Below are 20,488 nucleotides of genomic sequence, written 5' to 3'. Positions count from 1 at the left end.
TCATTGTCCTCTCCACCACCTCCATCATTGTTCTCCTCCATCACACCTCAGTGTCCTCTCACTCACCCCACTCATTGACCTCTCCACAAACTCATCATTGGTCTCCCCATCCACACCTTAGTGTCCTCTTCCCCTCCCTCATCTTTGTTCTCCACATCATACCTATGATGAGGGCAATTTGGCCAAGGACAACGAAGCGTTGGACTCTGAGAAACAGGCCAGCTGGCCTTCAGTATTAGCCGCCCTGCAAGGGTTCCCCTCTACCTTCGAGCCCTGGTGCAGCTGGAGATAAATGACTCCTCGGTGTGATCAGTGTCTTCTCAGCAAATCATCAGTGGACCTATAGAGAGTTATCAGTGTCTTTCTCAGTGAGCAATGAGTAACTCCTAATTTCACTTTGTGGCATAGCATGGAATGGGAGCAGATCACCCTTGAAAAACTTATGTGCCCCCTGATAACATCATATGCAAATTGTCACTACCAATTATTTATAAGGGCCTTGCACCAGACTCTGATGTGGTCCCACCGTCCCAGGAACTAGTTGTTACCTGGCAGTGGTCAGCAGTGAGAAGTGCAAAGGAATATGGACAGGGTACACCTGCATAAGCAAAGTAAACCATTTTTTACCCCTTCCCTCTGTCTTTCTGGCCTTCAGCTGTACTGGATCTAAGCCTTATTCATCTCCATACGGTGTTCCAGGAGTTCTAATATCCGACCTTACTGCATTCTGTGTTTCTGTACTATAATTTACGGGAACTGTGGGGTGAGACGATGGTCTGGGATAATGCATGAGACATCATGACACCTTATGGAATGTGTGTGGACTTAATGAGGTAATGCTCTTATTGTGAAGGAAATGCATTAAATGAATCTAATACATAATTTATTGGGGTGTGAGAATTTCTCACTTCTTGGTCTCCCAGTTACTTCCTTCACCAAGTAATAAGTGCAATTAGGCCTGACGAGGTGATAATCTTCTGTAATGGATCCTAATGGATGATGTCCTGAAAGCAAAGTTAATGGTAGTTTATAAGCTAAAAGCTAAATTCCAGGAGGAGGTCTCATTCCGGGATACAGCACACTCATTTTCTGGGATACACCACACTTGCATTCCAGGATATCACACACTTTTATTCTGGGATAAGGCACACTAACATTCCAGGACACCATACCCTCATATTCCTCTGGGATACACGACACTCACACTCCAGGAAATGACACACTCATATTCTGGGACACACCACACTCACATTCTGCGATACACTGAATTCACATTCTGGGATACACAACACTAACTCACATTACGGGATTCACCGATTTCCCTTTCCAGGATACATAACATTCATATACAGTTAGGGCCAGAAATATTTAGACAGTGACACAAGTTTTGTTATTTTAGCTGTTTACAAAAACATGTTCAGAAATACAATTATATATATAATATGGGCTGAAAGTGCACACTCCCAGCTGCAATATGATAGTTTCCACATCCAAATCGGAGAAAGGGTTTAGGAATCATAGCTCTGTAATGCATAGCGTCCTCTTTTTCAAGGGACCAAAAGTAATTGGACAATGGACTCTAAGGGCTGCAATTAACTCTGAAGGCGTCTCCCTCGTTAACCTGTAATCAATGAAGTAGTTAAAAGGTCAGGGGTGGATTCCAGGTGTGTGGTTTTGCATTTGGAAGCTGTTGCTGTGAGCAGACAACATGCGGTCAAAGGAACTCTCAATTGAGGTGAAGCAGAACATCCTGAGGCTGAAAAAAAAAGAAAAAATCCATCAGAGAGATAGCAGACATGCTTGGAGTAGCAAAATCAACAGTTGGGTACATTCTGAGAAAAAAAGGAATTGACTGGTGAGCTTGGGAACTCAAAAAGGCCTGGGCATCCACGGATGACAACAGTGGTGGATGATCGCCGCATACTTAATTTGGTGAAGAAGAACCCGTTCACAACATCAACTGAAGTCCAGAACACTCTCAGTGAAGTAGGTGTATCTGTCTCTAAGTCAACAGTAAAGAGAAGACTCCATGACAGTAAATACAAAGGGTTCACATCTAGATGCAAACCATTCATCAATACCAAAAATAGACAGGCCAGAGTTAAATTTGCAGAAAAACACCTCAAGAAGCCAGCTCAGTTCTGGAAAAGTATTCTATGGACAGATGAGACAAAGATCAACCTGTACCAGAATGATGGGAAGAAAAAAGTTTGGAGAAGAAAGGGAACGGCACATGATCCAAGGCACACCACATCCTCTGTAAAACATGGTGGAGGGCATGCATGGCTTTCAATGGCACTGGGTCACTTGTGTTTATTGATGACATAAGAGCAGACAAGAGTAGCCGGATGAATTCTGAAGTGTACCGGGATATACTTTCAGCCCAGATTCAGCCAAATGCTGCAAAGTTGATTGGATGGCGCTTCATAGTACAGATGGACAATGATCCCAAGCATACATCCAAAGCTACCCAGGAGTTCATGAGTGCCAAAAAGTGGAACATTCTGCAATGGCCAAGTCAATCTCCAGATCTAAACCCAATTGAGCATGCATTTCACTTGCTCAAATCCAGACTTAAGACGGAAAGACCCACAAACAAGCAAGACCTGAAGGCTGCGGCTGTAAAGGCCTGGCAAAGCATTAAGAAGGAGGAAACCCAGCGTTTGGTGATGTCCATGGGTTCCAGACTTAAGGCAGTGATTGTCTCCAAAGGATTTGCAACAAAATATAGAAAATAAAAATATTTTGCTTGGGTTATGTTTATTTGTCCAATTACTCTTGACCTCCTAAAATGTGGAGTGTTTGTAAAGAAATGTGTACAATTCCTACATTTTCTATCAGATATTTTTGTTCAACCCTTCAAATTAAACGTTACAATCTGCACTTGAATTCTGTTGTAGAGGTTTCATTTCAAATCCAATGTGGTGGCATGCAGAGCCCAACTCGCGAAAATTGTGTCATCGTCCAAATATTTCTGGCCCTAACTGTACCTAGTGTCACGATGGTATTGGGGAGAGGAAGGCCCTACAGATAGGGAAATGGTGGATGGTCACCACCTTAGCTCAAACCTGAGCCTGTCCCTGCGCTCACCTAACACCCTAAACGGGTCCCTCCCCCCGCCGCCGTCATGAACCTAAGTCCCTCACTGACACCTAATACTGCCCTGGCTATTGCACTGGCCGGCAAGGGCACGAGCCTCACCACTGCAGATAAAACCACACAGGGGACAGTGACAAATACCAAAGGAACAAGGTGAAAATACAGCACTTAGCTTCCAGATACCGCCGCCAAGCTCCACACCTCAGATAGCACAGCAACAGAACTCCAAACACCAGAAGTGGCTGACACAAGAGAGCTGCTCCTGCTAGGCTGGTCTCCACAGATAAACTCTATCACCAACAGGCAGCTGATGCATCAGGTGATCATTTAAAGGATGGCGGGAGTCACCATCACGTCAGCTGACCCAGCAACATTTCAGTTTCACCAGATTGACCAGATTGCCAGCGGGTGGGGGGGGGACACTGGATCTGGACACTGTATAGTGAATTTAAGTCTTAATACTACAAAGTCATTTTAAGGATGACAAAGAGTGAAGAATTTGGGAAGTCAAACTAATGAAGATGTTAAATTCTTTGACACTATGACTGAATTTAACACCTGGATTTATGACTCACTACATGGACACAACTCACACCTTCATTAGATGGACTCCAGAAAACTAAGGGAACATTCCCATCATCTCTCCATTTGTATAAAAAAAAACTACTTTGATTTCCTTGGCTTATCTTTAGGAGGAATCACCCCTTCCACCTCAAACAAACGTCCTGCTGTAATATCTCTTAAATGTTGTGCTCTTGTCTTTTTAATTCATTTGTAAACCTGCATGAAGAAGGAGCCTATGTGCTCTGAAAGCTTGCAAATATATTTTTTCCGGTTTGCCAATAAAGGTATCACTCCTAGAATACTTTTCTCACTATTGGGCATAAAAGTATTTACATCAATTTTTCTGGCTAACACTGTTTCCCAATAAAATTATAATTTTTTTTACTGTGCATGATTATTTCCATGGGAAACCCTACAAGATGGTAGCAGGGACTCAATGTAACATAGTCCGAGAAGCTTCCCAAACGAAACCCCAAGGAATCATACAAAGTGTCCGCTAGGTCTGGATCTTCTCTATCCTTCTGCATGGTCACTTACTTGTTATTGTCATTGATCCTTTATAGTCCCATTTTCTGAAGCCTCATCCAAGGTGCTATCTGTATTAAGGACCTGATTTACACCACTGATTTCACTACTTGTTACAGCTCCTCTTGTGAGGTCTGCAATGCTTGCACATCTGCATTACTTCTGTCATTTTCAGATTCTCTTCTAACACAATAGTCTCCAGATATGTTATCTCCATTAACCCCTTAATCCCATATGATGTACTATCCCGTCAAGGTGACCTGGGACTTAATTCACAGTGACAGGATAGTACGTCATATGCAATCGGCCACGCTTACGGGGGAACGCGGCCAATTGCGGCCGGTTGTCAGCTGACTATCGCAGCTGACATCCGGCATTATGTGCCAGGATCTGTCACGGACCGCCCCTGGCACATTAACCACTGGCACACTGCGATCAAACATGATCGCAGTGTTCTGGCAGCATAGGGAAGCATCGCGCAGGGAGGGGACTCCCTGCGTGCTTCCCTGAGACCCTCGGAGCAACGTGATGTGGATCTCCTACCACCTTCTCCCTGCAGGCCCCGGATCCAAAATGGCCACGGGGCTACATATGGGTCCTGCAGGGAGGTTGCCTACCAGCGCCTGCTCAGAGCAAGCGCTAGTAAGCCTGCAGCCCTGAATGTCAGATCGCTGATCTGATACAGTGCTGTGCAAAGTGTCAGATCAGCGATCTGTCACTATAACATGATGTTCCCCTTGGGGCAATGTTATAAAGTAAAAAAAAATATTCACATGTGTAAAAAAAAAAAAAAAATTCCTAAATAAAGAAAAAAAAAAATTATTGTTCCCATAAATACATTTCTTTATCTAAATAATAAAAAAACAATAAAAGTACACATATTTAGTATCGCCGCGTCCGTAACGACCCCACCTATAAAACTGTCCCTCTAGTTAACCCTTCAGTGAAAGCGATAAAAAAAACAAAAAAAAAACAAAGCAAAAAACAACGCTTTATTATCATACCGCCGAACAAAGAGTGGAATAACACGTGATCAAGAAGACGGATATAAATAACCATGGTACCGCTGGAAACATCATCTTGTCCCGCAAAAAACGAGCCACCATACAGAATCATCAGCAAAAAATAAAAAAGTTATAGTCCTCAGAATAAAGCGATGCAAAAATAATTATTTTTTCTATAAAAGTTTTTATCGCATAAAAGCGCCAAAACATAAAAAAAAGATATAAATGAGGTATCGCAGTAATCATACTGACCTGAAGAATAAAACTGCTTTTATCAATTTTACCAAACGTGGAACGTATAAACACCCCCCCAAAAAAAGAAATTCATGAATAGCTGGTTTTTGGTCATTCTGCCTCACAAAAATCAGACTAAAAAGCAATCAAAAAATGTCACGTGCCCGAAAATGTTACCAATAAAAACGTCAACTCGTCTCGCAAAAAACAAGACCTCACATGACTCTGTGGACCAAAATATGGAAAAATTATAGCTCTCAAAATGTGGAGACGCAAAAACTATTCTTTGCAATAGAAAGCGTCTTTTAGTCTGTGACTGCTGCCAATCATAAAAATCCGCTAAAAAACCCCGCTATAAATAGTAAATCAAACCCCCTTCATCACCCCCTTAGTTAGGGAAAAATAATAAAATTAAAAAAATGTATTTATTTCCATTTTCCCATTAGGGTTAGGGCTAGGGTTGGGGCTAGGGTTAGGGCTAGGGTTAGGGGTAGGGTTAAGGTTAGGGTTAGGGCTAGGGTTAGTGTTACAGAACCCCCAGCACCAAGAATATGTTATGCAGTATATATTATGTATAATAGGTTCCATGTGAAATGCATCAGTCCACAGGCTGCACCCCTGGTCAGAGGGGACAAGATAATCTCCTTCTGACCTCCCCCACCTTTGTAATTCCCACAGTAAATATCAGCAGGCTCCGGCCACCTGCGGCTATTGTATGCCTGGCCTGCTTTTTCTATTGGCCTGCCCTGTGTATCTGTGATAAAAATATTCTGTGTGCTGTGAATAAAGTGTCTTTTAGACTGGAAATACGTGGAGTAGCAGTCAGCTTTTATATGCTCTCACGTAATCAAGGAATTCCAGCCAGCGTCCTTCATTCAGAATCCAGCAAAAGCAGAGTAGACCTCCTTAAACACGGGGGGTGCTGAAAGAGGTACTACAGCACAGTAGACCCCGTTACAGTTAGGGCTAGGGTTGGGGTTAGGGTTAGGGCTAGGGTTAGGGTTGGGGCTAGGGTTAGGGTTTCAGTTAGAATTGGGGGTTTCCACTGTTTAGGTACATCAGGGCCTCTCCAAATGCGACATGGCGTCCCATCTCAATTCCAGCCAATTCTGCTTTGAAAAAGTAAAACAGTGCTCCTTCCCTCCCGAGCTCTCCCGTGCGCCCAAACAGGGGTTTACCCCAACATATGGGGTATCAGCGTACTCAGGACAAGTTGGACTACAACTTTTGGTAACATAGTAACATAGTAACATAGTTAGTAAGGCCGAAAAAAGACATTTGTCCATCCAGTTCAGCCTATATTCCATCATAATAAATCCCCAGATCTACGTCCTTCTACAGAACCTAATTGTATGATACAATATTGTTCTGCTCCAGGAAGACATCCAGGCCTCTCTTGAACCCCTTGACTGAGTTCGCCATCACCACCTCCTCAGGCAAGCAATTCCAGATTCTCACTGCCCTAACAGTAAAGAATCCTCTTCTATGTTGGTGGAAAAACCTTCTCTCCTCCAGACGCAAAGAATGCCCCCTTGTGCCCGTCACCTTCCTTGGTATAAACAGATCCTCAGCGAGATATTTGTATTGTCCCCTTATATACTTATACATGGTTATTAGATCGCCCCTCAGTCGTCTTTTTTCTAGACTAAATAATCCTAATTTCGCTAATCTATCTGGGTATTGTAGTTCTCCCATCCCCTTTATTAATTTTGTTGCCCTCCTTTGTACTCTCTCTAGTTCCATTATATCCTTCCTGAGCACCGGTGCCCAAAACTGGACACAGTACTCCATGTGCGGTCTAACTAGGGATTTGTACAGAGGCAGTATAATGCTCTCATCATGTGTATCCAGACCTCTTTTAATGCACCCCATGATCCTGTTTGCCTTGGCAGCTGCTGCCTGGCACTGGCTGCTCCAGGTAAGTTTATCATTAACTAGGATCCCCAAGTCCTTCTCCCTGTCAGATTTACCCAGTGGTTTCCCATTCAGTGTGTAATGGTGTCCAATTTCTCTTGTTATTTTTGGGAAAATAAAAATTTGAGAGGCTAAAAAAAACATTTTTGTGGGAAAAAAATGATTTTTAATTTTCACGTCTCTGCGTTATAAACTGTAGTGAAACACTTGGGGGTTCAAAGCTCTCACAACACATCTAGATAAGTTCCTTAGGGGTTTACTTTCCAAAATTGTGTCACTTTTGGGGGGTTTAAATGTTTAGGCACATCAGTCGCTCTCCAAACGCAACATGGCATCCCATCTCAATTCCTGTCAATTTTGCATTGAAAAGTCAAACAGCGCTCCTTCCCTACCGAGCTCTGCCATGCGCCCAAACAGTGGTTTACCCCCACATATGGGGTATCAACGTACTCAGGACAAATTGCTCAACAACTTTTGGGGTCCATTTTCTCCTGTTACCCTTGGTAAAATAAATTAAATTGGAGCTGAAATACATTTTGCGTAAAAAAAAGTTAAATGTTCATTTTCATTTAAACATTCCAAAAATTCCTGTGAAACACCTGAAGGGTTAATAAACTTCTTGAATGTGGTTTTGAGCACCTTGAGGGGTGCAGTTTTTAGAATTGTGTCACACTTGGGTATTTTCTATCATATAGACCCCTCAAAATGACTTCAAATGAGATATGGTCCCTAAAAAATGGTGTTGTAAAAATGAGAAATTGCTGGTCAACTTTTAACCCTTATAACTCCCTAACAAAAAAAAATGTTAGTTCCAAAATTGTTCTGATGTAAAGTAGACATGTGGGAAATGTTGCTTATTAAGTATTTTGTGTGACATATCTCTGTGCGTTAAGGGCATAAAAATTCAAAGTTGGAAAATTGTGAAATTTTCTAAATTTCCATTTTTTTCACAAATAAACGCAAGTCTTATCGAATAAATTTTACCACTAACATGAAGTACAATATGTCACGAGAAAACAATGTCAGAATCATCAAGATCCGTTGAAGCGTTCCAGAGTTATAACCTCATAAAGGGACAGTTGTCAGAATTGTAAAAATTGGCCCGGTCATTAACGTGCAAATCACCCTTGGGGCTTAAGGGGTTAAGGACCTCCATGCTAGATAGTTTTCATTTTTTTGTTTGTTTGTTTGTTTTTATTAAATTTTGGAGAGCCCTGTTCAGTATCATAAAAATCTTACTGACTTCTCTGGGAATCATATTCAAACTAAGTGGATCAATCTATCCCCTGAACAATACTTTCCTACCCATTTCATTTCCTCTGGGACAAATGAATGGACTTTTTGTAATTGTTACATCTCCAGCCTCTTGAAGGTCACCTTTCAAGACTTTCTACATTTGGTAGCTGTCTCTCGGCTCCCATGTCAACAAAACTTTAAATTTTAAGTTTTAACTACCGTATGTACTTTTCTTTGGTGATGGAGAACACCCCCTTTTGGATCACTGAAAGCTTTGAAGTGCTCTAGAGTTTAAAGGAAAGAAATGAACAGATAGGGGACCACAGTCCAGTAATTAATCCGAGGATATGATGTGCATTCATGATCTATTGAGCCATTTTGAGTGCTAAAACAGATTATCCCAATGACTTGACACTGAAGGCATCTTCCTACTCCCAGTATATCCTGCAGTATTCATATATTTTCCCACTTTTAGTGTGATGTCTATTGCTAAAAGTTACTTAGTAATTGAAAGGAGAGTTACCCATCCCTCCTTTGTTTTCACTGACCACTTATTTTCTCTTTCAAAGTTCCAGAGCCACTACCCAGTTCTCTACTTTTGTCTCTGGCCTCTTCATCCCTGGAACCCTGTCCAGTTTTTTTTTTTTTTTTTTCACTAGTCTCCTTATCACCCAGCCCTGTCCTCCATTTTTTTAAATCCTCATCCCTGATACCATGCTTCTATTCTCCATTTTTTTTAATCTTTGGTATTCTCGTCTCTAGCACCCTGCCTTGCCCTCATCTTTGGTACTCTCCCCTATCCTACATTTTTAACTCTAATCTCATCTCTGCTACTTTGCCCTGTTCTCCATTTTTTGACTCCTCTTCCCAGGTACCCTGCTGATGCTCTCAATTTTTTCATCTGAGCGCTTTTTCATCCCTAATACAGTCATGCACAAAAGTTTTGGGAGTCACACAAGGTTTTGCTTTCACAAATTTTGCTGCTTCAGTTTTTATAGTAGCAATTTGCATTATCTCTAGATTATTATAAAGAGTAATCAGATGAATTGAAAAAAAAAATTACAAACGTAATTTCTTGCCATGAAAACTAAATTATTCACAAAAATCCAATTTCCACTGACTATCACCTTTGCCACAAAATGACCTGCTTAAATAATTTCAGTTATCTTCTTCTCACGAGGTAATGAGGACAAGACAATAGATTGGTTACTTTAAAATGGGGCTGGTGCTTAAAAGCAATGTCTTTTGTTAACCATAGTTACCCTCATGGTTACCCTTAAGATTGACCCTAAATTAAACATTTATAGAGTCAAGTACTTCAATGAAAGAGGTTCCATCATTTTGAAGGAGGCTTCAGGGCACTCGAGAAAGTCCAGCAAGCGCAAATCTTCTAAAAAGATTAATCTACGTGTTTGGTTCAATACTACTGCATAGCTTGCTCAGAAATAGCAGCAGGCTGGTGTCACTCAATCTGTATGTACCGGGGCAAAATATTTTTTTATCATGGTGTCAAGAAAGGGAGCAAAGAAGCCACTTGTCCTAAGTAAAACAAGGACAGATTTAAATTCTGCATGAAGTACAGGGATTGGGCTTCAGAGGATTGGGATAAATTTCACTAATGATTAATGAAACTCCCTTCAGACTGTTTGGGAATCTGGAAGAATGAGTGTTTGGTGAAGACAAAGTGAGCACTACCATGTCCTGTGTCATGCCAACAGTAAAACATCCTGAGACCATTCATGTGTGGGGTTGCTTTTCATTCATAGAGGAGGCTCACTCACAATTTTGCCTAAGAACACTATGTACTTGCCTCTGCTATCAGCCCACTGCAACTTGAACTTCACCTTGTTACTTAGCAAACAAACTCCCCTCTAGAAACAGGAAGCAGTCTTTACATTTTACTGGCCCTAATAGCTCCCACTGTGGGCCAGACCAAACACCTAGCTATATCTGTCTCTTCAGCATGTTGCTGGGCAGATCTCCCTTACAATCTCCCTTACACTGCTTATCCCACTTTCTCTTTTGTCCTAAACTCTAAACTATGTGTTATTGTATGCTTACCCTAGACTTGTCCTGGAATGTACATTACTCACACTAGGAATTACCTTTACACCACCAGCACAGCAACACAATTACCTAAAACACTATGCATTATTGACTATTAAATTCCTAAAACCGCATTACATAGTTCACACTTCACATATCACAATACATGTACAAAAATGCATGACACTATTCACATTAGGCGATGTTGTCTTTAGGAGCAGCAACACAACACTATAGTCCATATACCCCTACACACTCTACACCTTAAGTCCTCAGTTCAAAACAAGCTGATTTTTATAGGTTCTCCTGTTTTTATATGTAAAGAATCTATTGATCCATTGGAGCTCTCCTTTTTGAGTGTGTCAAGCAGTAACTAAACTAAACTAAAATGACCTGTTCAGCAAATAATGCCTCTCTTATGCTATTTTTTTAACAATGAATAGCGTTTAGTTAGCTCTGGGAATCAAAGGACTTATGACCACCTCTTCCAAGTGACTCTTTTAGACACCCTGACTCCTGGCTTGCCAGGACTTCCTGCTTGGGGTGGATTCAAGTGATGTGATATACAGGATTAGATATACTGTATATAAGAAACATATAGAGACGAAATGCAAATCCTTTATTGTCTGCATGTGTATGCTATTTACAGTAAAACAATAGAGGATTGAATTTTCCAGTGATCGGCTGCAGGAGAAACTTCTTGGTCAATTGCAGCATCCATCTGGATGTAGATGTGCGTTGTGTTTCGTGGGGGGCTTCATTCTGTGCTGTTGGAATCTATCCTATGATATTGGGCAGTGATCCACCTCCTATTTACTTGAACATGTCCCTTCCAGTGTTTCAGTCTGACCATATTATTTGGCTCTGATGGATTTTGGGACGGTGTCAGATCACGGAGGACCAGATTGATCCCAAGGGTCTTATGTTCCATTACTAAATAGATATCTGCTCATATCGTCTTCGATATCGAAAGACCACATCGCCTACTGGTTGGACGACCCCAAATCCATATCGGCTCCGGTCAAACTCTGGAAATGTTTCCTGTGGGTTTTTCAGTTCAAACTCAAAATTGAGGAGCATTAGCCAGACAAACCTGAAAGAGAGAAGCTTGGTTAGTGGGGGTTTGTGTGGCCCCTTTTCAAATAGATGAGGATGGGACCAAATACAGAATGCTTGAAATTCACATAATTTTTAGACACCAAAGCCTCAAAAATTAAAGAAACATTACGAATAGAGAACTGCGCCTAATGGATAGTGGGCTTAGCAATGGTGATGCGATTGCCGAGGGTGGCGTTCTTACTGAAGGTGGCATGCTCATACACAGATGAAAGTGCACCGATGAACGACCATTCATTGGACAAAAGATCAAACATTTGACAATATCCCCAAACAGATTGCAGGCGAAATCAGACAATATTGGACCTTTTCAGCCAATGATGCAGCCAGTGCTGATTTTTGGCTGAAAAAAAAATTACCCAAGCTCAACTGAAACTATTACAGTCGTTCCTTCTTCAGTTGAAACAAGACAATCCTTCATTTCACAGAACGAGCTGGGCTTTCTTAGTGGTTGTGGTGTGCTTAGCATTAGAGGTACTTTTAGGGTAGTGTACATTGTGATGGTAGTGTTCTACCAGAGGGTGTTTGCTCAGAAAGGGTGGTTGTCTGAGAGTGGTCAGAAGAATTACATTTCAGGTGTATATACATTGCATTATTATTTGGAAAGGGCATTCCAATGAACGCTTGTTTCACAATTATCGGACAGTGTAAACAGGGCACTGATCATCCGATGAGTGAGCAAAAGCCTTGATATTTGGATGAAATTATCTTTTGGTTTAGTTAAAAGAACATCATTCTGGACAGCAAATTGTTCAGTGTAGTGTGCTGCCAAAAACAATGGCAACATTTGCGCACAGAACAATCTATTTCTGATTGTTCTGTCCACTTCTGAAGCAGAGCCTGCATGTTAAAAAAGACTATTAAATGATAACCAATTGGAAAACATGTTGCAGAACTGTCGCTGTTTCACACTGGTCAGCTAGCGTAAACCCAGTTTAAATGACAAACATCCCCCAACTCCCCCACTACCTATATTTCATTCATTGACTTATCTTTGGAAGTTCAAACAATGGAGGTTCATTATCTTAGTTTCTTGGTCTATAGTCCTCATGTCCTTTCTCTATGACTACCACTCTGGTTACTAACTTTTAAATCTCCAGTTGGTAATTTTTTGTTGTCTAGATGTGACATACCTTTCCCTTGTTTCCAAGGCTCTATTTCCTTCCCCTGGGTTCGCTGCCCTCTGCTGTGCTCCACGTTGGTTTTTGCAGGTTGCCCAGAGTGGATTAATGACATAGACCTATTTAAGACCCATTTAAACACACATCTGTGTCATTGGATTGAGACTCTAGGCCTACGTTTGGTGTGCCACACCAGCTCTGCTTTTTGTGTTTTTACGCTTGCATTCATCCCTGCTGGGTTCCACTTCATCCATCATGCTGCTCCTGAGTTTCCTGTGTGTGCTTTTCTGCTTGCTGCATCAATGCCTGGGTTCCATCTGCCCACCTGGACCTAAAGCTTAGAGGATCCACCTCAGCTGGTGAGCTCAACACAAGAGCTTCTAGTCAACTATCTTTTAGTGTCAAATTGGTACTTTTTATCTTACACGGTCCGGTACCGTTTCTCCATGGATGTAGCGGCTTGTCACTTATTTTTTTGGAGACATGCCATTTCCTGTAAATTCCCTCAAGGTTCAGTCCTTGGCCCATGCACATGAAGGTGTTAAGGTTTTGCTCTCTATGGCAGCAAATGGTGCACCAAATGACGGTGTCATAGAGTAGCTTCGTTGATCACTGGACCCTGCTTTGCTGGGGCTCAGTGATGGGTACACGAAGCCATAATCTAGATTTACACGCACATTTTTCTGAACTATCAGAGTAATCTTGCAGATGATGAAATTGATGGTGAGAGTTGGCCATTTACGCCGATACATATTTTGGTGAGATAAAACCCATTCTCAAATTCCTCATCTGTTATGACCATCCTAAAATAAAACCTCTCAATGCTCTATAATGAAATTGCCTTTAATTCACTTGATAAAAATAATATAAAATATCTATAAATGAAAATGCATCTTTGTATATTGTTTTCTCTTCCATCAAGCTAGAATACAATTTATAGATCTGGTGTGATGAGTTTTTCATGACTCAGATGGTGGAAATCCTTCCTCTTGCCACATATAGATGTCCTTCTTAACCAGGCTAGACAGCTGCTTGTAGTTCTGGTTTGAAGAGTCTTCAATGGCTTCTGTGTTGGATATCCTACTTCCTATAACCTCCAGATGTTCTTCACTAGGTTGGAATTATTCATATAGACACAATGTGAAGTAGGAGCCTTTTATGGCTTCACATATTCTAGATCTTGTGTAAATAACCTTCTATGGCATCAGTGATGGACGTCTTGTCTCCTGTAAACTCCAGATATTTTTCACTTCTGCTTTGGTTCTCTACCAGTCTCAACAGTGGCTTATAGACTTTGTGTAAGCAATCTTCTATGGACTCAGTGCTGGACAACCTGCTTCCTGTTAACCTCCAAATGTTCTTAACCTCAGCTCTCTTTCTACTCCAGGCTGGAGTGAAGCTTCTAAACCTTAAGGGTATGTTCACACGTTCCTGATTTCCCTCCTTTTTTTTCAGGACTAAAAACCGCAGCTCTTGGCAGAAAACGCAGGTCCTTTTTTTGGTGCTTTTTTGGTGCTTTTTTGGTGCGTTTTTTGATGCATTTTTTGATGCGTTTTTTTTATGCAGTTTTCTATGCAGAGTCTGTGTGTTTTCTAGGAAGTTTTTTAGGGTTAAAATGGCTGAAAATACCCTAACCCTACCCCTAACCCTACCCCTAACCCTAACCCTACCCCTAACCATACCCCTAACCCTACCCCTACCCCTAACTCTACCCCTAACCCTACCTTAGTGGAAAAAAAAAAAATTCTTAATTTTTTTTATTGTCCCTACCTATGGGGGTGACAAAGGGGGGGGGGGGGGTGTCATTTACTATTTTTTTTATTTTGATCACTGAGATATAACCTATCTCAGTGATCAAAATGCACTTTGGAACGAATCTGCCGGCCAGCAGATTCGGCGGGCGCACTGCGCATGCGCACGCCATTTTGCAAGATGGAGGCGCCCAGGGAGAAGACGGCCAGACGGACACCGGGAGGCCGGGTAAGTATAAGGGGGGGGAGATGAGGGCACGGGGGGGGCGTCGGAGCACGGGGGTGGCATCGGAGCATGGGGGGGGTGGGATTGGGGCACGGGAGGCAGCCACACTGCAGCGGTTCTGCACCACAAACCGCAGTAAAACCCGCAGATATATTTTTCATCTGCGGGTTTTACTGCGGGTTTGACCTCACAATGGAGGTCAATGGGTGCAGAACCGCTGCAGTTTTGCAAAAAGAAGTGACATGGTACTTCTTTTTTACCGCGGCTATTCAGCGCGGCTTTTTTTCCCAATTCCCGCATCATGTGCACAGTGGTTCCTGTTTTCCATAGGGTACAGTGTACTGTACCCTGCATGGAAAACAGCTGCGGAGCCGCAGCGGCAAAATCGCGGCGGTTCCGCAGTAAAAAACGCACTGTGTGAACATGGCCTAAAGCCTTAGTGATGGACATCCTGGCTCTGTTGACCTCCATATTCCGTGTCCTGAGTTCTGAGCAAATCTTCTTTTTCATTTTCTTTCCATGTGGATCTGTCCTTGGACTCTCCTCTACAAATTTCATCTGGTCACTATAAGGGCTAGTGAACATGACCGTATTTTTGGCTTGAGTGCTGTACGTGCAAAAAAGCGGACAGCACCTGGACATTTATTATTAAATGGGGCAGTGCAGATAAGTAATTTTTTTTCATTGACGGATTATGCGTGTTAAAAAAATTGCAGCATGCACTAGTTTCCAAATCGTATGAAACTCACCAATTCAAGTCTATGGGGGCTCAGAAAAAAAATAATTGTATATTGTACGGAGACATAATAAAGCATCCGACTTTTACAGATACATTGCAATTCTCTAACAAAGGAAACTGTCTTGTGAATGATTAATAGCTGTTGTTCAAAAAGTATTTCATCCAGAAAAATGGGATGGAAAAAAATCATCTCACTTTTCTGGATGAAACTCTGAATGATTTTTTATGTCAACCTACCCTCACGGAGATCATTGGGGCTCTTATTTACATTTGTGAGAGTTTTGGATCCTGACAATTCTTTTTTTCTGTGATGCTTTCATATTGGTTGTCTATCAGCTAGAAAATCTCCTTAGAAGTGGTGTAAATGTTTTTGCAAGGTATCTTGTGGTAGGACACCTGTGGAATTTGTTGGTTTCAGGATTAAATGGGTGAAAGAGTTAAAGTGTCAGGAAGGTACACAGCAGTAAAGAGTTGTGAGCGCCTAGCAGTGACGTGTGGTGTTAAAAGCTAATTGCCTGATAATTATTTTTTGCAATACTGAGTTATGAGGCATCAGTGAATGGATTCGTAACTGCATGCTGCCAGACGGTACACATAATATCATCTCACGTTCCCTCTTACAGTTTAATGCTGTTGATTGCATGGAACCTCCCAATGCATATGTTCCTGCCGGCGCCCCAGGGCATGCTGATGTGCTTGAGTCTCCTGCCGGCCTTGTAGAAATCTGTCTTCTCAGAATAGTCCACATTGAGGAACCTGTCATACTGGAACATCTGGAAAAAGAGACCAGCAATTACCCAAGTGCTCCCCCAACCCTTTATACACTTCAGGGATGATTATAGATCTATCTGCCCTCTGTACCCCCAGACCAGTAAATATTGTGGAAACAGGAACACATGGGCTACTCGCACAGTGAACAAGTCTGTAGGAACATGTTCACACACCACCAAGAAACTTGAAGACACAAAAGAGCATAGTGGAACCAAAAACACTCAGTTTCAAAAAATCACAGTAATCCACAAGTGCTAGTAAAAAGATGTAAAAAACAGGGTATTTGGTTGATACGTTTTTTGCAAAAAATGTATACTAAGCTGCTCCACCAAACTGTGCGAGTAGCCCATGTGTTCCTGTTTCCATAATTGTTCTCTTGTGTCTACAAGACTGGGGAGTTACCCGCCACTCCTCTTGGGCTATCTGCACAAAAGCTGTTCCACTCAGCATGTCCACATGGACTTTTCCTCTCTGAACCCTGTTCACATAGGTAATATGCAGATGATCAGGTTTTTAAATACATCAGATAGGGATTGCATACATCAGTTAGGACTGCTCTGATATGGGTATACCGTGACGTTTGGTGGAGCAGCTTAGTATACATTTTTTTCAAAAAACGTATCAACCAAATACCCTGTTTTTTACATCTTTTTACTAGCACTTGCGGATTACTGTGATTTTTTGAAACTGAGTGTTTTTGGTTCCACTATGCTCTTTTGTGTCTTCAGTAAATATTGTGTAGCCTCAGGGCAGGACTTGTGGGACTAGTCCCAAATTCCTGCTTATTTGAAGACCATCAAAAAGAGTGGCCATGATGAGTCTGTGGGGCAGTTGAGCACCAGCTTGAGGCAGATGTTACGATTTGCCCTGTGTGTCCAATGTGTACGCTTTGCAGCAGTTACCTGCGGATCATGGTGGATCTCTGGGTCCATCTGAGGACTGACATAGGGAAAGAGGCAAAGCCTGTCTCCCCTCCTTAGGGTGTATTCTCTGCCATCCGCCAGCTTCAGGGATACCTCAGACACCACTTCCCGTGTGACGAAGGGTGCGGTGGTTAAGCGCAGGCTCTCCTCTAAGGCACTGTCTGGAAATAGCACAAATAAGCCTGTCTGTGATCACTGAGTATAATCTACATATTACAAGTCACCTGTCTCATACGAATAATACTCATGAAGAATATTATATGAAGGACGTGGGCTGGAATTCCACTGTATAGCGGAATCCACTTGCTATTATAGGTGACAGGACAACCGTACCTGTCATAGCGGTGATCACATGATGTGTCAGTACATGTGATCCTGTTTTTTCTGTGACTCATGGCCTTCATCATATGTTGTGGTGTGTGATTGCTGCAGCCTCTGTGTCTCCCCCAGTTTTCCTGTTTCTGCACCAAAGGAGCAGACACAAATTTGCTAGAAGGCCTCCGTTCTCACTCTTCTCCTAATGCATGTGAGCCAGCAGATATTGGTAGTCACAGTAGTATGATGCGTTTTTTTCCGCAAAAAAAAAATGCATCGCGGTAAAAAATGCAGCATGTTCATTAATTTTGCGGATTTCCCACAATATTATTGCATTGGGAACCTCCGGAAAAATCAGCAAAAAAAAAAAACCACACCAAAAATGCGGTAAAAACGTGAGGAAAAACGCGCAAAAAACACATGCAGATTTCTTGCAGAAAATGTCCTGTTTTGCTCAGGAAATTTCTGCAAGAAATCCTGAACATGTGCACATAGCCTAACTCTAACCAGAAGCCTAGCGCTAATCTAATCCCTAGCCCCCCACCTTAAAGGGGTTGTTCAGCTTTAGGCTACAAGTCTGCAGTCACTCTATGTCCCTGCAGAATTCTGAATCCTCACACCGCTTGAACTGCTCACTGTGAGGATTCTCCGATGATGGCACTGGCAGCAATTTGCATACTTTCGGACACATTCTGACTAGACATGTGTGGCCTCAGTGCAGTGCATCTAGTTGGCATGTGGCATGTTATGCAAATCACATACTTGCGCTCCCGAAGCTGTCACCAGAGAATCCTCAGAAGACGCAGTGCAATTCACAAGTCTGCAGTCACACAGAGTGACTGTAGATTTGTAGCCTAAGGTCAGGCAACCCCTTTAATGCTAGCCCTAATTAGTATTTTAAAAAGTGTAAGGCTATGTGCACACGTTCAGGAATTCATGCAGAAAATTCCTGTGAAAATCCGGACATTTCTGGCAGATTTCTGCATGAAATCCGCATGCGTTTTTTTGTGAGGTTTTGACGCGTTTTTTGCACGTTTTTTTCCAGACATTTCCCAATGCATTAGACAGTGGGAAAACCGCGAAAAAAACGCAAAATTAATGAGCAGGTTCATTATTTTTCCGCAATGCGTTTTTCATGCGGAAAAAAGCACATCATGTGCACAGAAATTGCGGATTTCATTAAAAATGATAGGATGCTTAATGTATGCAGATTATTTGCGGTTTTATAGCGTTTTTATAGCACAAAAACGCTAGAAAACCGCAAATAATCTGCAACGTGTGCACATAGCCTAAAACTCTCACTGCAGCTTTAGGCTATGTGCACACGTTCAGGATTTCTCGCAGAAAATTCCTGAGAAAAACCGTTTTTGCCGCGTTTTTTTCCAGACACTTCCCAATGCATTTTGTAGTGGGAAATCCGCAAAAAAAAACGCAAAATTAATGAACATGCTGCGGTTTTTACCGTGATGCGTTTTTTTAGCGGAAAAAAACGCATCATGTGCACAAAACATGCGGAATTCATTCTACATGATGGGATGCTTATTGTACGCGTTTTTTTGCGGTTTTATAGCGTTTTTATCGGGAAAAACCGCGAAAAAATGCAACGTGTGCACACAGCCTTAAGTAATGAATGAAGACAGTGTTGAATCAACTACACCGCACATTATTCATCTGCACCGCACATTATTCATCTGCACCGCACATTATTCATCTGCACCGCACATTATTCATCTGCACCGCACATTATTCATCTGCACCGCACATTATTCAAACTCTTATTCATTAACTAGTCCTTTTCTGTCATCTCGTTTATGTAGACCACAACAGATCAGATTAGATTGTCAAAGGCTGCTACGCTTTGCGTAGGCAGAAACTAACACATCAAACCTCATTCGTTATACTGAGCTTTGTCATGTCAGTTGCTGACTATGCAACTCATCTCGCTTGCTGTGTTCTATATAATCAGTGCCGCTTCAAGAAGTGGTACTCGCAGGCTGAAGCCATTTGACATTAGAAGCATGGTGGAGGGTGGATTACAGCAACATTTTTTGATCTGATAGACTTTGGCGCTAGGAGCCACTGTCCCTGTAACCCCCCTCCCGCCTAAATTATGCCTCGATGTAGACGTGACATCACCAGACCCGCTTACTTTTCAATATGGAAATAAGAAAAAAAACAGACGACTCCTTGAAGGAAAACAGACTTTTGACTGCACCATGTACTTTACCCAGGTAGGGGCTACTCACTTAAGACAATGGCGCTGTCCAGTGTCTCCTGGCTAATCATGTGTCGCATCTCGTGGCCTCTCAGCAAATTCTCCAGTTCTGCTCGGATGGCAGCCATGGCCTCAGGGTTCTTCAGAAGAAACAGGAGAAGCCAAAAGGCGGCAGGGCCGGAGTTCCCCTAAAAAGAAATGATGGTAGTGAGAGTCACCGCTTCACCTAACACGTAGGTATTATACAAACTGGACATCATACCGGGTAAATATAAACAGATATTGTCATGCTGGGTAAGTATATACTTTGATACATGGGGAAATTATTGGGTAAACATCTGCCCTGGAAGAGAAAGTAAAGAAACATTCACCTGCATGAAAATAATGCTATGTTGATGTTTTCTTGCAGTTTAAATGGACAGTGTTACCTGAGAACTGAAGTATAAATAGTTTTGGCATAGTTCAGGTACCCCTCATTGATATTGCTACACACTGGTAGCGTAAGACTGTGTATCTACCTGTTTGGCGTAGCGGAGATCAGGATTGGTCAATGCGCCTTTGTGTATATATATATACACATATATATATATATATATATATATATATATATATATATATATATATATATATATATATATATATATATATATATATATATATATATATATATATATATATATATATATATA

The 20,488-nt window shown here is 41.8% G+C and overlaps 1 protein-coding gene across 1 annotated transcript in view; it reads right to left on the bottom strand.

Moving 5' to 3' along the window:
- Nucleotides 1–11,407: 11,407 nt before the first annotated feature.
- PTGIS (prostaglandin I2 synthase) overlaps nucleotides 11,408–20,488 on the bottom strand; it is a 62,001-nt gene continuing 52,920 nt past the window's right edge. The window contains 5 exon segments of the mRNA XM_069750820.1: nucleotides 11,408–11,584; nucleotides 11,586–11,715; nucleotides 16,197–16,348; nucleotides 17,249–17,430; nucleotides 19,831–19,987. Of these exon segments, the coding sequence (XP_069606921.1) occupies nucleotides 11,543–11,584; nucleotides 11,586–11,715; nucleotides 16,197–16,348; nucleotides 17,249–17,430; nucleotides 19,831–19,987 (663 nt within the window). The 3' untranslated portion in view covers nucleotides 11,408–11,542.

Source organism: Ranitomeya imitator, chromosome 2, assembly GCF_032444005.1.
Source record: "Ranitomeya imitator isolate aRanImi1 chromosome 2, aRanImi1.pri, whole genome shotgun sequence".
Taxonomy (NCBI): domain Eukaryota; kingdom Metazoa; phylum Chordata; class Amphibia; order Anura; family Dendrobatidae; genus Ranitomeya; species Ranitomeya imitator.
The sequence above is the reverse complement of the archived record's forward strand: the minus strand, read 5'-3'. Positions and strand labels throughout refer to the sequence as shown.